The sequence below is a fragment of the Nicotiana sylvestris genome, chromosome 3, assembly GCF_000393655.2.
Source record: "Nicotiana sylvestris chromosome 3, ASM39365v2, whole genome shotgun sequence".
Taxonomy (NCBI): Eukaryota; Viridiplantae; Streptophyta; class Magnoliopsida; order Solanales; family Solanaceae; genus Nicotiana; species Nicotiana sylvestris.
Genome location: NC_091059.1, coordinates 177,840,587 through 177,861,450, shown reverse-complemented (window position 1 = coordinate 177,861,450; position 20,864 = coordinate 177,840,587). Strand labels below are relative to the sequence as shown.

Sequence of the window (20,864 nt, the reverse complement as noted above, 5' to 3'; positions counted from 1 at the left end):
TTCACTCTGTAGTCACCTCCCAAGTGTCACATGCTCCTGAATGTATTCAAGGTGAAGATGACAATGCCAAGAATGACCATGGATTTGCTGGCTAACTGGAGTTTTAAGGGGTTTGATTAAGAAGAAAAATAGAGTATAGTCAACCGATACCTAAAAGAGAAACCACGGATGACTTGTGAACATAGCAGAGCCTATCAGCAGAATTAAGTTCATTTGTTTACGTTTGCTGTCTTGCTGGTGTAAATCTGGATACATAGAAAATGCTGACAGTATGTTAAACTTTATTAGCTCCCTTCAGGGTAAGTGGGAGACTGCTATTTCAGCACCCTTAGTGCTGGTTTTAAACTTCATGAGATCTTTATCTTCACTGAATTATCCAAAAAAATGAAAAGAGAAAAAACTGGCAAGGGAAATACTGAATCAGCAGTCTGCAAGGTGTTTTCCTGCTTCACAAACAATTAGCAATTTTTCTTTCTTTTCATTCTCGTCATCATCTGTCATATACAAAATTCCCATCAATTCTAGAGCACTCAAAATTTACTCCCCCCAGAAGTGGGGTGGGAAGCACCTACTATAAACTGCATCACTAAAAACATACGACCATTATACACAACTTCCTTACATTGAAAGGTTTTAAGATGCAAATTTCCTAGCATTTCCTGTGTACAGAAGCAAATATCATGTAAAAGGTACTTTGCTGCCATTTGGAAGTAGAAATCCAGACCTCTCTCCAGGACAGGCAACTGGTAGCAAATGCAGCATGCCACCTTATTGTAAGGATTTCCAAAAATTTAGAGAACTGGCAGATGCAAAAACATGCTTCTGCCGACGGTATCCAGGTATCAAGGGCATCAGTACCTGCTCTTTCTTTCCTATGATCTGACGTGCACCAATGATGAAACAGAGTTTTCACTTTTCGAATTGGCACCCGCATGCCGATGACTCCTATAGTCTTTTCATCACAACAAAACTTGATTGTATGCTACTACAGCTTGGGTTTGTACAGCATCTACATTTTCCAAATAAGAATTTGCAGCTTTTAGCTCAGTCAAAACAGCATGTGAAGGTCAGATCAATAAGGTTGCCGCTTGAATGGAAAAACATGCTGATTCACATCTGCAGTGCGGTATAGGCAGGCATATTTTATAAGCTGAATTCCGTTTAATTGAAAAGAGAGGTATCATCTTTTAAGTCATCCTAATTTACAGCTTCAAAGAAGAGGACCTGCGGTTGCAAATGCCCTCTTTCACACATAACAAGAACATCATCCCAGCCGCCAATTACCTGAATATCAAATACCCCTAATTTACAAAAACTAGAATAATAACAAGACGAATCGGAAGAGGAAGAAGAAACTTTTACCTTCACCGTTTTGTCATCATACATGACCCACCGTCCATGATCATGACCGTAGGCAAAGCAGTGATAATGCTGCCCATAGTAGCAAACCTGAGGAAGTATCAAGATTAAAGTAAACAACTTGTTAGAGATTTGTATATTAGCAGAAAATATAGAGTACTTCTTAGTAATAGAGAATCTAAATGATTGAATATTGGAATGCAACAGGATAGTGAGAATTCATATAGCCAACTCCATCTAACTTGGGACTAAGGATACTTCTTGTAGTAATGGTTATTTTTTGGCAAAATGACCTCGTGACCACTTAAACTTGTACCTATTTGCAAAGCTGATATACGAACTAATAATTTTTCCATTTGAACACTTCTACTTAATAAAATGGGTGTTATAAACACATTTGACCGTTGAGTATGCCTATGCGGAGGAGGTGTAGATGACATGGCAATAATGCGTGCACATAACTGCTATAAGGCGCGTAACTTACAATTTTTTTGATTAGTTATTATCAAAAAACAAAAAGGATAATAAAGAAAAAAGCAAAAATACCCTTGTTTCTTCCGTCACCCCTCCCTCGGGTCCCAGCTACACCTCTTTCACTCTCTCCTCTCTTTCGTCCCATCCTCCGTCCAACTTCCGTTTCAGCATCAAGATAGGAATAATTCAATGGATACTCATCAAATCCAGATTCAAAAACACTTGTTTAGTAGTGTGAGAATGCACGGGAGAAAATATTATTGATATTATTCTCTTATGTTAAACACAATACAATGAGCCATATATATATATACACACACACACACATAACATGTCCTACTCCTAATACATATGGGATTAGGGTTATTTACTCCTATTTACATAAGTATTCTAACACTCTCCCTCAAACTGATGCATATAAATCATATGTACCAAGCTTGTTACATATGTAGTTAATACGAGGATCAGTGAGGGACTTGGTGAAAATATCTTCAAGTTGATCATTCGACTTCACAAACTTTGTAGCAATATCTCCCGAGAGTATCTTTTCTCTGACAAAGTGACAGTCAATCTCAATGTGTTTCGTTCTCTCACTGAACACTGGATTGATGCAATATGAAGAGCAGCTTGATTATCACACACAAGTCTCATCTGACTAATCTCACCAAATTTCAACTCCTTGAGCATCTGTTTGATCCAAATTAGCTCACATATCGCCATAGTCATCGCTCGATATTCTGCTTCTGCACTAGACCGAGCAACCACATTATGTTTCTTGCTCTTCCAGGACACCAAATTTCCTCCTACTAAGACACAATATCCAGACGTAGAACGCCTATCAGAAGGTGATCCTGCCCAATCAGCATCTGAATATCCAACGATCTGCTCATGGTCTCGATCCTCAAACAATAAACCTTTGCGTGGAGCTGATTTTATATACCGAAGAATGCGAACAACTGCATCCCAATGACTATCACACGGAGAATCCATAAACTGACTCACAACACTCACAGAAAAGGAAATGTCAGGTCTTGTCACTGTAAAGTAATTTAATTTACCAACCAACCGTCTATATCTTCCAGGATCGCTAAGAGGCTCTCCCTGTCCTGGCAGAAGTTTAGAATTTGGATCCATCGGAGTGTCAACAGGTCTACAACCTGTCATTCATGTCTCCTCAAGAATATCTAAAGCATACTTTCATTATGAGATCACAATACCTGAGCTAGACTGAGCGACCTCAATACCCAGAAAATACTTTAGTTTGCCCAAATCCTTAGTCTGAAAGTGTTGAAAGAGATGTTGTTTCAATTTAGTAATATCATCCTGGTCATTGTCGGTAATATTAATATCGTCAACATAGACCACCAGATAAATACAGAGACTCGAAGCAGAATGCCGATAGAATACAGAGTGATCAGCTTCACTCCGAATCATGCCAAATTCCTGGATAACTGTGTTGAACTTATCAAACCAGGCTCGAGGAGACTGCTTTAGACCATAAAGTGACCGGCGCAAGCGACATACAAGGCCACGAGACTCCGTTGAGCAACAAACCTAGGTGGTTGCTCCATATAAAGTTCATCCACAAGGTCACCATGTAAAAAAACATTCTTAATGTCCAGCTGATAGAGGGGCCAATGGCGAACAGCAGCCATGGATAGAAAAAGGCGGACTGATCCTATCTTAGCCACAGGAGAGAAGGTATCACTATAATCGAGCCCAAATATCTGAGTATATCCCTTGGCAACAAGACGAGACTTAAGACGATCAACCTTACCATCCGGACCAACCTTGACTGCATACACCCCACGACAACCAACAGTAGATTTACCTGAAGGAGGAGGGACGAGCTCCCAAGTACCACTCGTATGTAAAGCAGATATCTCGTCAATCATAGCTTGTCGCCATCCTAGATGAGACAATGCTTCACCGGTAGACTTAGGGATGGAAACAGAGGACAAAGAAGATAGAAAAGCATAATAGGGTGATGACAAACGATGATAACTCAAACCGACATAATGGGGATTAGGATTAAGGGTGGTCCGTATACCTTTCCGAAGTGCAATCGGTGTACTAGGAAGAGACAAGTCCCAGGAGGAGCAGGGTCAGGTGTAGGACGTGAATCAGCTGGGCCTGATGCTGGGTGCGGACGACGATGATATGTCAAGAGTGGTGTTCTTGTGGCAGGGAGTCTAGGACGAGCCACACTAGACTACCCAACGGTTGGAATGGGTAAGACTTCTGTAGCGGAAGGTGAAGGAGGAGCTATAGTAGACTCGGGTAAGACTTCTGTGGCGGAAGGTGAAGGAGGAGCTATAGTAGACTCCTTAAAGGTCGGTATAGTAAGACCTCAGATATATCAAGGTGGTAAGAATGGTCAGAAGGGGTAAAGAACGATATCCCTTCTGAACACGAGAATAACCAAGGAAGACACACTTGAGAGCCCGAGGAGCTAACCTATCTTTCCCGGGGGCTAAGTTATGAACGAAACAAGTGCTCCAAAAAACACGAGGGTGAACATAGTATAAGGGTGATTGGGGAAACAATACTGCATACGGTATCTGATTCTGGATGGGAGAGGAAGGCATCCGATTAACTAAATAACAAGTTGTGAGAAATGCATCGCCCCAAAAACGCAACGGAACATGAAATTCAATGAGAAGTGTGCGAGCAGTCTCAATGATGTGCCTATTCTTTTCCTCTGCAACCCCATTTTGCTGAGGGGTATAACCTGTATAAGGACAAGAGGTCTGATGAATAATTCCTTGAGAAGTCATAAACTGCTGAAATTGAGAGGATAAATATTCTAAGGCATTATCACTGCGAAAAGTGCGAATAGAAACACCAAATTGATTTTTAATTTCAGCACAAAAATTCTGGAATATAGAAAACAACTCAGAACGATCTTTCATTAAGAAAATCCAAGTACTTCTTGAATGATCATCAATGAAACTAACAAAATAACGAAATCCTAATGTTGAACTGACTCTACTAGGACCCCATATATCAGAATGAACTAAAGAAAAAACTGACTCAGCATGACTCTCAATACTACGAGGAAAGGAGGCTCGGGTATGTTTCCCGAGCTGACATGACTCACACTCTAATGTAGATAAACTAGACAAACTAGGCACCATCTTCTGAAGCTTGGATAAGCTTGGATGTCCTAAACGTCTGTGAATTAGGTCCGGAGTATCTGTAACTAGACATGCCTTGGAGGAATTGAGTGAGTTAAGGTAGTAAAGGCCTTCTAATTCAAGTCATGTTCCAATCGTCTACCCCGTACTACGGTCCTGCATAATAAAGGGATCATCAATAAAATATATACCACAATGGAGGGCACGAGTCAAACGACTAACAAATGCAAGATTAAAAGGACAGCCAGGGACATAGAGACGGAATCTAGAGTGACAGAGGGTAGGGGATTCGCTTGTCCAACTCCTTTTGCTTTGGTTTGAGACCCATTGGCTAAAGTAACAGTGGGAAGAGACTATGAATACGCAATATTTGACAAAAGTGATTTATTACCAGAGATATGATCAGAAGCGGCTGAGTCCACAACCCATTGTCCAAGCGTACTAGACTGGGAAACACAAGCAAAAGAATTATCAGCAATAGAAGTATCAGTCTGAGCAACAGAGGCTATTTGTGGAGATGTCTGCTTAATTGCTCGATACTGAAGGAACTCATTATACTCCCCTTCAGATAAAGAAAAACCCTGGTTACCTGTAGTCTCAGTCTGAGCAACATAAGCATTTTTGGGTGGGTGACCATGTAAAGAATAGCACACGTCACGAGTGTGTCCAAGTTTATGACAATAAGAGCACTTGGGTCTAGATCTTCCAAAACGACCTCCTCCTCATCTATTCTCCATAGTATGAGATGCCCGATTGTCCACTGACTGGGATACGAGGACAGATGAGTCAAGTGTCTGTGATGAGCTCACTGGGTGACTTGGTGCTGCAGCAAGGCGAAGTAATCGAGAGAATAATTCATCAACTGTGGGGATAGTCGGACTAGACAAAATCTGGTCACGTACTGAATCAAGGTCATTAGGGAGTCCAGCGAGTGTAAGAACTAGAAACATCTTCTGTCGTTGCTCTTGTTGCTTTTCTATACTAGCAGAAACTACATCAATGTCTCAAATTCTTCCATATCCAATTCTAATCAATACTACTTACTTGTCCCAAGTAAGTAGACATATCCAATTCCTGTTTCTTCAAGCTTGTCATTCGCGATATTACATCATAGAAACGAGATATGTCATTAGTGTATAAATTACGAGCCTTTTCCCAAACTAAATAACATGTCTGGAATGGACGAAACAAGGGCATCAACTTGGAATCAATAGATCGCCACAGGATACTACATAACTGAGCATCGACCTTCTCCCACAGTGTTATGGCCTTTTCATCACCTTCGCTAGCCTTTTTTGTTAAATGATCTTGAACTCCTTGACCTTTACACCACAACTCGACGGACGAAACCCAAGCTTAGTTTGAACCTCCCATTAAAGGTTCTGAGGTAATCATAACACCGGAACTGCCAGAACCCGGGTTTTTAGACCCGAAAGCATCGACTCCCAAAGACATCGTGAAAACTCGTTGAAACAGATGAAGGAAACATTGTTTTTGCCGGGAAATTACTGTAGCTGCCGGAAAAAATCTGTGTAGATGCCGGAAAAAAACTCAAAGTGGTCGGAATCAAACGAAAACAGGATGGGTAGGGTCGGAATTAGTAGCCGACCCAACTGTTCTGAAGATCCGTCGTCAAAAAATGGCAGGAAAGGGCTCCATGCGCCGGCGCGTGAACCAGATCTCGCCAGGAAAAAAAAATCCTCCGGGCAGCTCGTGGCGGCGCGCGAGAGGTTGTCTGCCGGAGGTGTTTGATGGGGTTTGGTCGCCGGGGGTTGGGGGATGTTGTGGTTGGTGGTGTTGGTTTTTGCACAACACCGATGGAAATTGATTTTTTTCGAAAAACAGCCCTAAAAGGTCGCCGGAATTGATGCACGACGACTGTTTTGGGTGGGTTTTCTTTCCCGGATGTTTTCTCACTGCTGCTCTGATACCATGATAAGAATGGACCTTGGGCCTAACTCAACCCCAAAAGCTAGTCTGTGAGGTAAGGATTGTCCAAGACCATATAAGGAAACCAAGATACCCATAACCCACCGATGTGGGACACAACTTAACACCCCCTCACGCCCAGGCCTGCAACTGGAGCGTGGACAATATAAATGGGGGCCCAACATCGGTAACAATAAATTGGGATGGGCCTAGCTCTGATACCATGTGAGAATGCACGGGAGAAAATATTATTAATATTATTCTCTTATGTTAAACACAATACAATGAGCCCTATATATATATATATACACATAACATGTCCTACTCCTAATACATATGGGATTAGGGTTATTTACTCCTATTTACATAACTATTCTAACAAGTAGAATTCATTTTCTGTCACTTTGTTCGCTTTTTTCCTCTTATTAATAAAGTTCACAACTTCGTAATTCACAAAGAGATTTAGGTCTTTGAATTCAGTGACATGGGTCTCTGTTAAAAGGCTTGAAATCAAGAATTCAAAAGAAAAAAAATTCAAAACAATTTTGCCTTTTCGGTCATTTCTCTGCTGTTTTGATGCTACTTTTTCTCCTCTTTGCTTATCACCTTTCTCCCCCCTCTTTCCTCCTCTTCTTCTCCCCTATTCTTCCTCTCCACCTTTTCTTGAACCGAGGATCTATCGAAAACAGCCTCTCTACCTCTCCAGGTAGGGGTAACGTCTAAGTACTCACTACCCTCCCCAAACCCCACCATGGGATTATACTGGGTATGTTGTTGTTGGTAATTTCTCTGCTGTGTAAATTGAGATTTGGATCTTTTTCGATAATACCATCGGAGAATACGATGGACTAAAGTGTTTCGTCTAGCATCTTTCTTTTCAGATATGGTCTTTGGAAGGTTTCAAGAGTGAGAAATTCAAGAAGTAAAAAGGGATGATCAGAGAGGATAAGGACTGAATTTTTCAGATGACTTCTTTTTTCCGGTGATATGCCGTTCATGTTCTCTGATCTAGTTTATTGCCGATGCCAAAAAGGTGTAGCGCTGGTGTTTTTCTGTGAATCTTTGTATGGTGGTCTAAGTGAGGAGACGATTATGGGGAAGTAATGAAGGAGGATTTTCAGAGAGGCATTTAAATGACAATAGCTTAAGAGATTTTGTTAGCAAAATTGGAAGGTTTTCCGGTTGTATTCCCATCGTTATGAATGAACACTTCTGGGAAAAGAAGAGAAGGATAAAGAATTTTAAATTTTGATAAATTAATTCTTATAAAATGGGACATACTCATCACACGTGTCAAACAATAAAAGGCTTAAAATGTACTGTGTCATCTTTGTCAGCGCAGTTGAGGATCACGCGTTGGTGGTAGGGGTATGCATTCGAATCGGTTTATCGATAAATCGAATCGATTATTTGTTATCGGTTTATCAATTTCGATTTATCGATTTATCGATTTCAAATTCAAATTCAAAATTTTCCTTATCGATTTATCGATTTCGATTTTGTCCTCTTCGATTATCGGTTTATCGATAAACCGATAAGCTACAGTAATTTTTTTTAAAATTTTTTTAATTTTTTTACCCTTATTCTATAATACCCTTTCCTTTACCCTAAGTCCCTAACCCTATTATTTCCTCTACCACATTTAAGGAATGATCATATTTAAAGCTCAAGGGAATGAAGTTCAAATTAATGGAAAACAGAATTAGCCGTGATGATGTATTTTGATTTTTTGTTTGTTTATATCGTTGGAGTGTTGGTGGCATACATTTGATCCCTTACTTTAGTTTCGTTGCATGTGTTTGTTGACACAATTTTTATGTTATAAACGGTGCTCTTCTTATTTTAGCTTCCTTTTATCCATATTAGTTAGGTGTGTTTGTAGCGATATACTTTCCGTGGAATCCCGTAAAAATTTTTATTGGTGTAATCGATAACCGAATCGATAAGCCCCAAAAATCGATAAATCGAAATCGAAAAAATCGAAACCTTATTGAAACGATAACGATAAGCATATGTACAAATCGATAATCGATAAGTAATTATCGATAAGGGTCAAAATCGAATCGATAAATCGAATGCACACCCCTAGTTGGTGGAGTAGGAGTGATCAAATGGGAAAGTTGCACGTTCATCTATCGGCTTTACAAATGAATGCAAATTTAAGTGGCCACGATGCCATTTCGCCTATTTTTTTATTCAGCAGGGATGTTCGCCCAAACTTGTGCGTGCATCGACTATTCTCCAGGGTACCTATTATTTTCCACCAACACAGGTACAAAATAATTCTGTCCAAGGCTTGGCCAAATGGATAGAAATCTAAATATTTTGTGTCAATGGAAATTTGAACACTGGTCTCCATGGTAAATACCCACTTTATTGAAATTAATCCAGCTCTGAAGTTGAAACAGCAAAGCTAATATTGTTGGTATTCCAAAATGGAAATTAATAAACTCGGGATTAATTGGAACGTCACCATTTAAACCAAAATCAATAAAGAATGCCCAAAGTGCTCATAAGTTGACAGAGGTACTCGTATGAAAAGTGAACACAAGATAATCGTAATCCTTATCAATCCTTCAAGGAAAAATAAATAAGTATCAACATAATTCGCCGAGAGCCAAAGATGACTACCATCCGTTTATGTGTGCAATCAAATTGGTTGAGAATGCAATATATGAAATAAACATGCAAGAATCATCAAACAGGAACAAGTGATCATCAGAAAAGCGGATGGCATGCAGAAGGCCAGCAACTTGATATCGTTTCAATTACAGCTTCTTAATTTTCTTATTTAGAATTTGAAATAGTGTTAGCAGACAACATAAAACAACTAATCATGGACCAAGAATAACGAAAATACTGATGAAGCGATGAATTGGGACTATATACCCTCAGCATGTCAAGCCACAGATTTTTTTTCAGAAGACAATGATAAAAGAGTCAAAATAGGTTTACCACTGAAATTAAGCGATGTTTGTTTTTAGGATCGAGGCCACGGTAAAGTACACCAATGTCCACCTCAGTAGATAGAGCTGATAATGTTGCCTTTATGTCATCTACGTTCTCACAAGTATTTTGCCAACCTAAAACTGAAGGAAAAGAATAGAAAAGAAACTGACGATCATGTGACAATTTTCTTGAGATATAGACCACTCATGGCAGAAACAAGAAAGGAAAATCAAAAGAAAACAGATACCTATAGTAAACACATGCGGTGGAGTAGAGAGGATATGATGGATATAGTTAAGCTTCCCACAGCCACCGACCTCAGAATCACAAGCCAGCTGATGGTTCATCTCAACAAGATTCAGAAGCTCATCAAAGGAGCTTTCTGGACACATAACCTGAAGGAAAGGACATGAAACTTAAACAGGAGAAAGTAAAATGCTAATTGACCAAATTCTTTCTTTATGAACCTCATAAAATTATTATGCAGAATAGAAATTAATGTGCCATCACAGAATTGCTTTGAAGAACATGCCTTCATTGTTCGGAGGGCACTGGCATTAATATTGTGAAAAAAAGATGTATACTTCAGATGTCTAGACTCCAATCCACAATTGTAGCAGTTCATTCTTTCAAAAATATCCATCCCGAAAAGAGAATGTACAATACAAGCACCATTTGAACAATCCCACGTGCCCATGCAGCTACTATCCGCAGATTCAGTATCAGAAACACCTGAAGCTGATGTAAACGACCGATGTAGGCAATCAAATATTACGCCAAGCACTTCAGATGCATCATTCATCTGACCCTGTAGATCAGTACTATGTTAATCAAAATTTGAGCCAGTTATTTTAAACAGGCAGAAAGCCAGTTGTTAAAAATACAATTTCAGATTCACCTCCTGGAAAAAATTACTATCAGGATACAGGTTGCTGAGGGCAATTCTCAGAGAAGAAGGAGCAACTGTCTTTCTGCATATTTCAGTTGAAGCGGTGCTCAAAGCAGTAAATATGTCATATAAAGCACATATCACACATGGATCACCAACATGAACATGTTCGGATGCTGTTCTCAGAAATTCATCTCGAAATCGTCTTAGATGCCACAATGACTAAAGAAACACAATAAGAGGCATCTCAGAGCATGTTACATATGAATATCAGTAAGAAGCACAATACAAGTGAACTCATCCTATGATGGAAAAAAAAAAGGATCAGTCCTTGTGAACAAACCTGTATGATGACATTTAGAAAGCAATTGTATTCACCAACTTCATTCTTTAGCCCAGTGCCATATAAATCCATTACAGTTACATCTCCAGTAGTCTTTTCATTACTCAAAGTCCCAGCGTTGGGGAGCAAAATATGTCCATTCCCTAAACTTGGCAGCAACGGCAGCTTCTCATGTGCATGGAATGTGTCTAGCATTATAAAAAGAAGTTAAGAATGAGAATGCGGGAAGAGCACTTTAATAAGTGGAGGAATAGTGAAATTGCTTCTCCATAACAGGTACAACGAGTTCCAATGAAATCTCAGCCAGCAAGAGAGTACAGATATCGAGGTTGTTTAAATCTTCAAGCAACTGACGGATTATCACATTTTTAGAAGACATTTTTTGTTACTCCCTCCATCTCATTTTATGTGAAGGTGTTTGACTGCACACAAACTTTATTAAAGAGATTTTTGACGCTTGTGGTCTTAAATATGCCATGACATATTTGTAGCTATAAAATTATGTCATTCATGGTAAAATGGGAATTTAGTAAATTGTTTCCAAGTATAGAAAGGCGTAAGTCTTTTTCGGACAGACCAAAAAGGACAGCGTGTCACATAATATGAGATAGAGGGAATCATATTTTCAGAAGATTTTACACTGACCATAGATAAGTAAAGAGAGAAGGTACATCAGGCATATGTTTAGATTACTTTTATAACAGTGGTAAAAATTAAAAACAGATGCAGAACAGCTCAAATGAATAAGCATCAAACTACTTTCAAAGAGCCAGTGACTGTAAGAGAAAGATAAATATGCATACCAAGGCTTTGCCGAACGGCCTTCTTAAGGTCCGCTTGGAACCTTTCTTCATCATCATCCTCCACATGTAGCTGTCTCAATGTCTTTGTTCCACTATTTACTGAACCGTTATTTTCTAGTATTGAAATCAAAGCTAGATCAATTCAGAGGATGCATCATACTGAATTGTTCATAAACAGACACAAGGTAAAATAAATTGAGGCGATAACAAAACTACAGGGAAAAGGAAAAGCAGCTATCTCCACCCACCAGTTTGGCTTTTCATTTCTTGGGGAAGGGTGGCGAAAGTAAGAGGGGTTAGGCCTAATAACTAATTCGCCCCAAATTGACTGTAACTCCACAGTTTCCTCTTCCCAATTGCAGATACAATTGGATAAAATTGTCCCACTGTATAGATACAACATTAACATGCCTACTTAAAGATATAGTTAAGCAATAACAGAACTCCACTGTTATATCCATGAAACTAGAAAGAATTAAACGACTGACGAAATGGAAAGAGATGGCAAGGATCATCGAGGACTAACTTGGTGGTAACTAATTTGTCGAATATGCAAATACAGATATGTGGTTATCAAATTAGAAAGCAGCACTACGAGAGCTCTTCAGATCAACTAGCAAAGTATCAGGTCTTTACAGCCATAGGACAGTTAATAACTTGTATACCGGGTTTCCCCCACTTGTTAATAATATGATTTACCTTATATAAAAAAACAGTTAATAACTAGCCAATTAACTCCAACTAAATTGAAATAAGCTTTCTGTGCTATGCTCCTGAAATATAGCGTGTTTTCAACTAGATCCTTTGGTCGAAAAAACTATCATCCTTTCACGGGGCTTGGGTCTGGTTGACTCATTTACAAGACATGCGAATTTGATACTTGTCATCAATCCACCAGCTTCTACCCAAGGTAGCAGTTGGGCCCAAAATTCACATGCAAATTTAGCAAACTACAGAATACACGCTAAAATTAGAAAACAAAGATATAAACTGCAGAAAACTGGTATTTCTCAGCGCCAGCAAATCAAGGCACTACAGAATAGTTAAGTAAACAATCGTAACTCACCAGGTGAAGCATCCAGAGCTCTTGGTTCACCAACTTCACTATTTTCCCTTTCAGCAGAAGCAGACTGATACTTCCCATCAATAAGCTTAGAATCTTTCTGACGTCTGCCTCTCCTTCCAGAGCGTCGGGCAGATATCAGAGTACTATCCTCTGGAATTCCTTCATTTGACAGTCCTGAGCGAGAGAGAAAAAATAGTATATAAAATTCATGTGACATCCTAACAGTGGCACTGCATGGCCAAGGGGTTCTTTTAGCTGGCACAAATTGTGCCTGACATTGACCAAGGGCCTTACTAGTATTTTGCGTCATTCCTTCAGCACTGTGCTTTGGGACTTCTAAACTGTCCGGAAATCCATTCTTCTGCATCAAGGATTCCAAAATTTGCAAGTCATATATTACAATCAATTAATTCGTCCTAAAATTTAGAGAAGCATATCCTTCAAGAGTTACACACAACATTCAATGACTTTCATTTTACAGAACAGAGAATAGAACGGGAAACTCTCACACAGATAGGAGAATCCAAGCATAGGAGTATTGACCTTCTTACTACTCTTCCATTGCTCGTTGATTTCTTGACGATTATCACAGTGCTTGTAAATATCAGACTTCATAATTGCATCCATACTTCCTGAAACTGCTTTTGTGGTTCTCTTATTTTGCTCGGCCAGATGCTTCAGTTTAGCCTCATTCTCCATTCGTCTTTGATATTCCAAAGTTTCTTCAAGCTTTCTTTCCTCTGCTTCGAGTTCAATTCTACGTCTATACTCCTGTTCATCCAAGGAATCACCATTTCCAACAGTTACATCACCTTGATCTTCTCCATCATGAGTAACTGTAAATGAGCTGCAACAGCACAGGTTTTTGCAGATATAAAAGGCCATCATGCTTTCTGCATAACATGGAGTTCAAGCTAATGGGAAAGGCATTTCTTTAAAAAAAGACATACCCATCTGCCATAGTCTGATGGCGAAGCAAATGCAGTTCATTACCACTAGTAGGCTGCACAAGTGAGAGTAAACTGATTATCTTCCAACTAGTATACACTAACAATTGCATCAGAAACAAAAGTCAACCTTTGAATCCTTGGTTTTCCGATATTCTTTATTCTTTTTCTTATCCTTAATTTTGTCATGTGTATGTTTAGAATAACCATTGCCTCCGCCGGAACTGTTTTTAGAATCACGATCAAGTTCAGCCAGAAAAGCTTCCCTTGCAGCATCAGATTTCTCGGTAGCATCTTTCTCAGCCAAATCCTCCAAATTTGCCTGAAGAAAGAGAAAGTTAATCATCATCATAAAAGAATAGTAAAACAGGTAAATGCTAGAATAAAGTAAGAGAGAGAAATAAAGTAACAGATCCCGGAAGCAATAAACGAACTATCACAAAGGTAGATGCTAAGTACTCACCCGCATAAATGATTTCAACAGTGTCACTAAAATCCTCCGATAATCCTGAGAAGATGCATGCTCAAGCTTTACTTTCAGCCGCTGCATCCCAGCAACCACTCGCATGATCCGAGCGTCTATTTTACTCAGCTAAATTCGGGAAATTGAAAGACAAGAAATCAAGTAAAGAAAAATGGAAATTTAATAAATAAATCAGCAGTAAACCATAGTTGATGCACCAACCTCAATGGAGACATGTTCCTTCTGTCTCTGTAGTGCAACTTCCACACAAGAGTCCACCTGATGAAGGTAGTCCTTCAGTCTCCAGTCTTCTTCTTCACCAGATTCGAGGTCACATAGGTGAGATGTTCCACCAATGTAAGTTTCCTCAAAACCAAACCGACTGCCATTGAGAGACTCTGCTTCCTTCAGAACATTTGATATAGCATCCAACTCAAACCTACTGCCGATAAACGTATCTTCATTCTCACTTTCTATGAGCTCTTCTCGCCGCTTCCGCAAGACAGAATCATAACTTCGTCGGACAAATTCTATTGCATGTTCTCTTTTCCTACCTTCTTCTGAACAAAGATCTTCCACTGCCTGCAGTGCTTCCTCGTAACTTAAATGCTCATATTTTCTCTCACATAAACCCTGGAGGTCATAAAACTCCTTCTCAAGAAAGCGAAGTATTTCCATACCTTGTTGTGCTTTCTCTTCTCTTGCACGTACCCAGGATGCCAGTTGTTCCAGACTTGAAGGACCGGTGAATATCCAGGACAACAATGCAGCGGAATCAAGTTCAGCTCCATTCTGGTACTGATTACTAGACAAAACATATGCAGTTCTGTCAATAGAAACTGTATCTGGACATGAACTGGGAGTAAGTTTGCAAGGCAGGAAATGCTCATCAAACAATAAACATGAACCATCTTCACTGAAAACTACTTTCTCCAGGTCATCAAATCCTTGACTAGCATTGCTTGCTCCATCACTAGCACTAATTTTCTCAGAATACCTACCTAAGCCACAACAATGAGAAAGCTCTTGCAGAAACTTTAGCACCTTTTTTAATTCTTGGGCATCCAGAAAGCAGATGCATAAGGGAGTTTGATCAACATTGTAGTTAAGAAGTTGAGAGCCAAAAGCAAGACCCTGAAGCTCTTCCACTGCAAAATGAACAACCTTGCTGAGGTGACTTGAAGCAAGATATTTATTTCCAATAAGAGTCTGGAATATAGCATGAATTTTTTCAAGAAGCTTTGCACGGTCGGGATCATCAGATAGTGGCCACTTGTCAGGAAGGAAACAATTCTTAGTACCATTGTTTCCATCGCAATCCATCAACTCGATGTCTGATATTTTATCATATTCTCTGCTCTCAACCCCATATCCGTTCGTTCTATCCCCTAATTTCTTCTTTCTAGGTGACGAATCCCATTCGCCTTCATTGCAGAAAACATCAGAAAAGTCATCCTTAGACTCTTCTGTGTTATCTCTTGGGTGTGTCTCATCAAGAAAACCATGTCCTTGAGATCTTGATTGTTCCTCAAGCATCTTTGCTGCCGCACTAACATCTAACGGTTTCCAAGGACAATTCAGAAGCATCTCTGTCCACTCGTTCTCCACATTCTGAGGCAAAACAGACTGCAATTTAGGCAGCAAAGTTCCAATGTGCTCATGCACAACATGATGGTTGTGTGATTCAGAGTCGACAAATTTTTCACCACAGCGGCAACATGCCCAAAACTTCCAATCTTTATTGGTTTCAGCAAATGATAGAGCCTCAGATAGCAATTCATTAGCCAATCTGTCTTTTGATGCATTTAAATGAGCCTTGAGATCTGAAATTGTAATTCTAAGCAACTCTTTCTTCCTATCCAAAGTCATGGAATTCCAATATGACTGCACCCAATTCTTTCTCTCTGTGGAAGACGCATTTTTCCTTGCATGACCGCTCTTCCTCCTTTCACCAATTCTCTGCCCTGATCCTGTTGTCAGATCCGAAGCTTTATCTACATCATTGTCTGTCTCGACAGTTTCAGACTTCTGTTGCAACAGCCTTGCAGCAGCCACCCGGACTTCAATCTCCTTCCTCCTCTCTTCCGGTGTCTTAGTCGCCTTTTTAATCTCATTTGGCCTTCTTGCTTGAACCAACCTCAGCTCCATTGGGTCCTCGGACACCCTCCTAATCGGGATCAACCTGAATTTTTCCTCACCATTGCCTATATGCTTCATCCAAGTAGATATGGAAGCAATGTTTGACTTCTGAATTAAACCTCGGAGTTCATTCTGTACATGCTCAATCCGAGCATGAGGTGTCTCAACCTTCTGTTGGCTCTCCTCCTGTAAGCTCTCTTTTGCAGGATCTACGGGGTTCTCAATTGCCAATGCCCTTTCACACTCCTGTACAACTTCCTCATATTCCTTCCCCTCATTTGCAGCCTCATATAACAAATTAGCATAGAAATGTGCAAACTCAATCGAGTTCGGAGACAATGATACTGCTTTCCTAGCACTCTCAATTGCATTCTTCAAATGCCTATGTTTAGCATTGGGGTCATCAATTACGGAAGCCACTTTAACACAAACAGTGCCCTGGACACGATGAATCAGAGCCGTGTAAGGCGAGTTGTCATGCTTGCTGGACAGCTCCTTCATCAATCTTAGGGCTTTTGTATGGTTTCCCCGACGCAGGGATGTTAGGGCACGCTCGCATTCAAGCTTAATTGAAGCATAAGAAGCTGAGAAGGCATTCTTCTCACTTTCAGCAACCGCCGAAGCATCCTTTTTGCTTGACGGCTTCTTCCGAACTGATGGACTTACCGAGACTAGGTTTAGGTCCGATTCAAGCAGCTCGATTTCCGCATCGTCGGTGACAGGTAGAACCGCCACCGGCGCAGCCGAGGGTTTGGAACGAGGAGCGACGGTTCGCTTCTTATGCACCATTAATTTGTTCTATAGCAATTCAATCGTATGCATATACATATAATATATCTCATGCGCCTAAAAACCTATAAATATGTATATATCTATATATACGGAAATCCTATCTCAGTATCTCCAATTGAACAGATATAAGAGCCTCTATACAAATAGAAAGAGATAAGGGAGACTTACTGGTGTGAGTAATAGAATGTGAGAGTTACGTCGGAATCGGAGCAACGATTATCGATCGGCGAATTGAAGGTTTGTTTTTGTATGTATAGGTAAGTACGTACAGAGAGTGAGTCTCTGTTTCGCTCTATATCTGTGTTTGTGGGTATACACCTAACAAACAAAAGGGAGTAATGGGGTGGGTAACGAAGGGGGGGTGGATAGCGTGAGGGGCGATGTCTGGGAAGTTGTGTCCTGACTCCTCAGCAACTCTTCAGTCTTTGTTGGCATGAGGAGAAAATGGAGATTTTATGATTTTTTGTTCTCACTTACTTGCTTTTATTTATTATCCTAATTAAAAAAAAACTCGTATTCATCCAAATCAAATCAAATAATTTAATATTACAATTAAAAAATTAAAATTATGAATTATATTTTCATTATAGATACACGGTATTATTTTTCTACTAGTCTCTCTAAACATGCGTTGCACGTTTATCTCATATCATTATTATAAAGTTTGTATTGCAATATTCTGAACTTTATCATATTCATACTTTAAAAATTTCTTTAGTTATAAGGACACGTGGACACACATTATTTACAATTAAATATTTAATTTATAATTTTATCTATTATTTTAATTTTACTTTTATATTAAAACATTGTGAACCTAAAAATTGTATTTGAGTATCTCAAAGGATGTAATGTTTCCCTCACAAAAGTTCTAACTTCTTCTTTAAGTGAAATTCATGTCAAATAATTCCAACTTCAAATTTAACGCAAAATAGTTATTTTTCAAACTACAACCAAATATTTTCCAAACATAATCATTTAAAATAAATAAGTAATCAGTATTTGCAGTTAACAATCATAAAATGAATTTCTTTTTTATTAGTTAACATTATATTTTGTTTAAATATGAAAGATACTTTCAAAACTTTAATATATGTATGATCAAACTATTAGGAGAATTATTGTTGTTTGCTTGAGGAACACCCATCTTTCTCTTCCTTTCCAGCGAGGGACAAAGTTCTATTGTAAACAGGAATCATTTGAAATATATCTTTTTCCTCCATTTTTGTTCACACTTTACCTATAAAAAAAAAAACATCATGCACAAATTCTTATGTGTGTGCGCGCGCGTGTGTTGGAATTATAATGTCATTTATAAATACGAAGGATTGAATTGGATAATGAGTCATTTTTCATTCACTGAATAAAAATGTATGCAAAGAGTAGATGATATGAATATCTGAAATAATATGATAAAAATGATCAAAACAAAATAAACAATTTGTTTTATTTACCAAACTTAAACTGTTTTATCATCCTACTTAACAAATTAATAATACAGTGCCTTTAAATTTTTGTAGTTAAACTTATTCTACCAACTAATCATTGTATGTACAGGAACATGCACAAACGAAAACAGATCCTAAGCACACAAAGAAAGACTAAAACATTTGCTTTGGTACTATTTGTTAACGGATGAATCCAGAAACATGCATAGAGGATAAAATTAAGAATATAAAATTTATATTGATAATCCAAGAAGAAAAGACTATCAAAATGCTGGACAATCAGCTTTTTCTAATTACATATCTAATTTAATATATGAAAGGGGTCCAACGATAAACCGCCGACTAAAAAAGGTATTATTCTCCATAAACTATCAACATGAAAGTAACCAATATATTTATACTCATTAAAAGAAAAGGTTATTGTGTACTCATAATTAAAGACACAAATTTGTAAGGATATAAATAATCAGTGGAAATATAAATACTGATCACTAAATCAAAATAAACATTAAAATATACTCCAATTGAGTAAAGTTAAGCAATGAGAACAAAATAACTCAAAATGGGAACACGAAATCTAAGAAATAAAGGACAAAGAAGAAACATATCACACACACAAATGCACATGTAAAGTGACTCCTTAAAAGGAATAGTTATGATTGTTATTGTTCGCTTTGGTAAAATGAATAGTTGTGACTTTTACCATTGACTTGACAACTCTTTGTAGGAATAAGTTTTTTTTATAGTTAAGTCATTAAAATGATGTAAAAGGGTATTTTAGTAATTTAACTTTTTAATTTAAGGCTTCCCACTCTTAATATAAAAATAAATGAGAAAAGTAGATATTTTTTATTTTTTAAATAAAAAATAAAAAATATAGGCGCCATAACCAATGTTTGGTAGCAACTGCAGTTTTCTATTAAATCTTGATTAATTGGATTTCACAAACAAAGTTTTTAGGTATTCTAGTTAGTAGTTACCACAATACCAAATCAAATGGAAAACGATTTATTATCCATTTGAAGTGATAATCTTTTTTCTCTAAAAAATGAATATTAATCAATATTATGGGTAGACAAATATAGATATTGATTACGTCTAGCATCATTAATTACTCGTTAGTATCCTTAAAGAAAAATATTTTGAAAGTTTTTTCCCCGAAGGGAGAGTCCTTTAGTAATGGTTTTTAACACTTAAGATTAACCTACGCACGCATGATTGTGTTATAAATTTCACACATATTTATTTCTACCTTTTTTCTTACCAAAAATTTCCAAAAGTAACTTCAAATATTCTGAATTTCTTGTATTTACATAAAATTTTACAAGAGTCATATTTAGCATTGAAAACATGCAAACTCTCTCTCTAATAATGAATTATCGAAAGTACTCTCTCAAAAATTATTAATTATTAAATATTTTAAACTATAATCATGGGACATCGATTGATGTTTATATATTTTTTTACTAATAATATGTGTTACTAAATATTGATATATTGGTAATACTACATAATAAAGTAATTAAAATAATTTAGGAGACGTTCGACATTTGTAATCAGAAAACGCATCAAATCTTTGTAGATAACGATACAAATCATAAAATTTCTTAAGACTTTAATTCTTCTTAAAAACTATGGTATCCTTATCAATAGTGACAAATAGAAAGTTAAACTTCAACCAAAGTATACTGGCAACTTACAGCTCTTGTTGGAGAGATAAATCACAAGAAATTCACCAAGGAACAAAATTTTTGTTCGACGGTAGAGCCACCAAGTCAAGCGTCGTTTGAAATTGGCCAGGCAATAAAATTTGAGTTCCATGATAATAAGTGATAATAGAAGAGGAAAAAAAATTGAATAGTGATTTTTCGTAAAGTTTTAGAATTTCAAAATCTACTTTTATATAGGCATATAGAAGAAGCCCATTATAAGAACTTAATCAAATAAAGGAACTTATGGTGCGAGAAAAGTGGAGAGTACCAAACAAATTTGTTCAGGAACGAGTGCGACTTTTAATTATGAGTATGATCCGTTGGTTTGGAATATTTGTAGGCATCAACTTTTTGTTTTTAATTTAGGGTAGGTTATATATATTGGAGGGCATTTAAGTAATTTAACTTTTAACT

The 20,864-nt window shown here is 37.9% G+C and overlaps 1 protein-coding gene across 2 annotated transcripts; it reads right to left on the bottom strand.

Moving 5' to 3' along the window:
• Positions 1 to 438: 438 nt before the first annotated feature.
• On the bottom strand, positions 439 to 17,685 carry LOC104227244 (uncharacterized). Of its 2 annotated transcripts, XM_009779456.2 has the most exons (16): positions 14,582 to 17,685; positions 14,360 to 14,488; positions 14,027 to 14,218; positions 13,900 to 13,952; positions 13,493 to 13,796; positions 13,244 to 13,310; positions 12,950 to 13,123; positions 11,884 to 11,997; positions 11,081 to 11,268; positions 10,747 to 10,959; positions 10,381 to 10,656; positions 10,096 to 10,243; positions 9,855 to 9,988; positions 1,363 to 1,449; positions 1,225 to 1,284; positions 439 to 1,116 (listed from the first exon to the last, which is right to left on the bottom strand). In XM_009779456.2, exons 1-16 carry the CDS (start codon positions 17,285 to 17,287, stop codon positions 1,111 to 1,113), a joined length of 4,851 nt encoding a protein of 1,616 aa, XP_009777758.1. In that variant the 5' UTR covers positions 17,288 to 17,685; the 3' UTR covers positions 439 to 1,110. The 2 variants fall into 2 exon arrangements, with proteins under 2 accessions (XP_009777758.1, XP_009777756.1); XM_009779454.2 differs by having other exon boundaries at positions 439 to 1,284; positions 14,582 to 17,684.
• Positions 17,686 to 20,864: the final 3,179 nt, after the last annotated feature.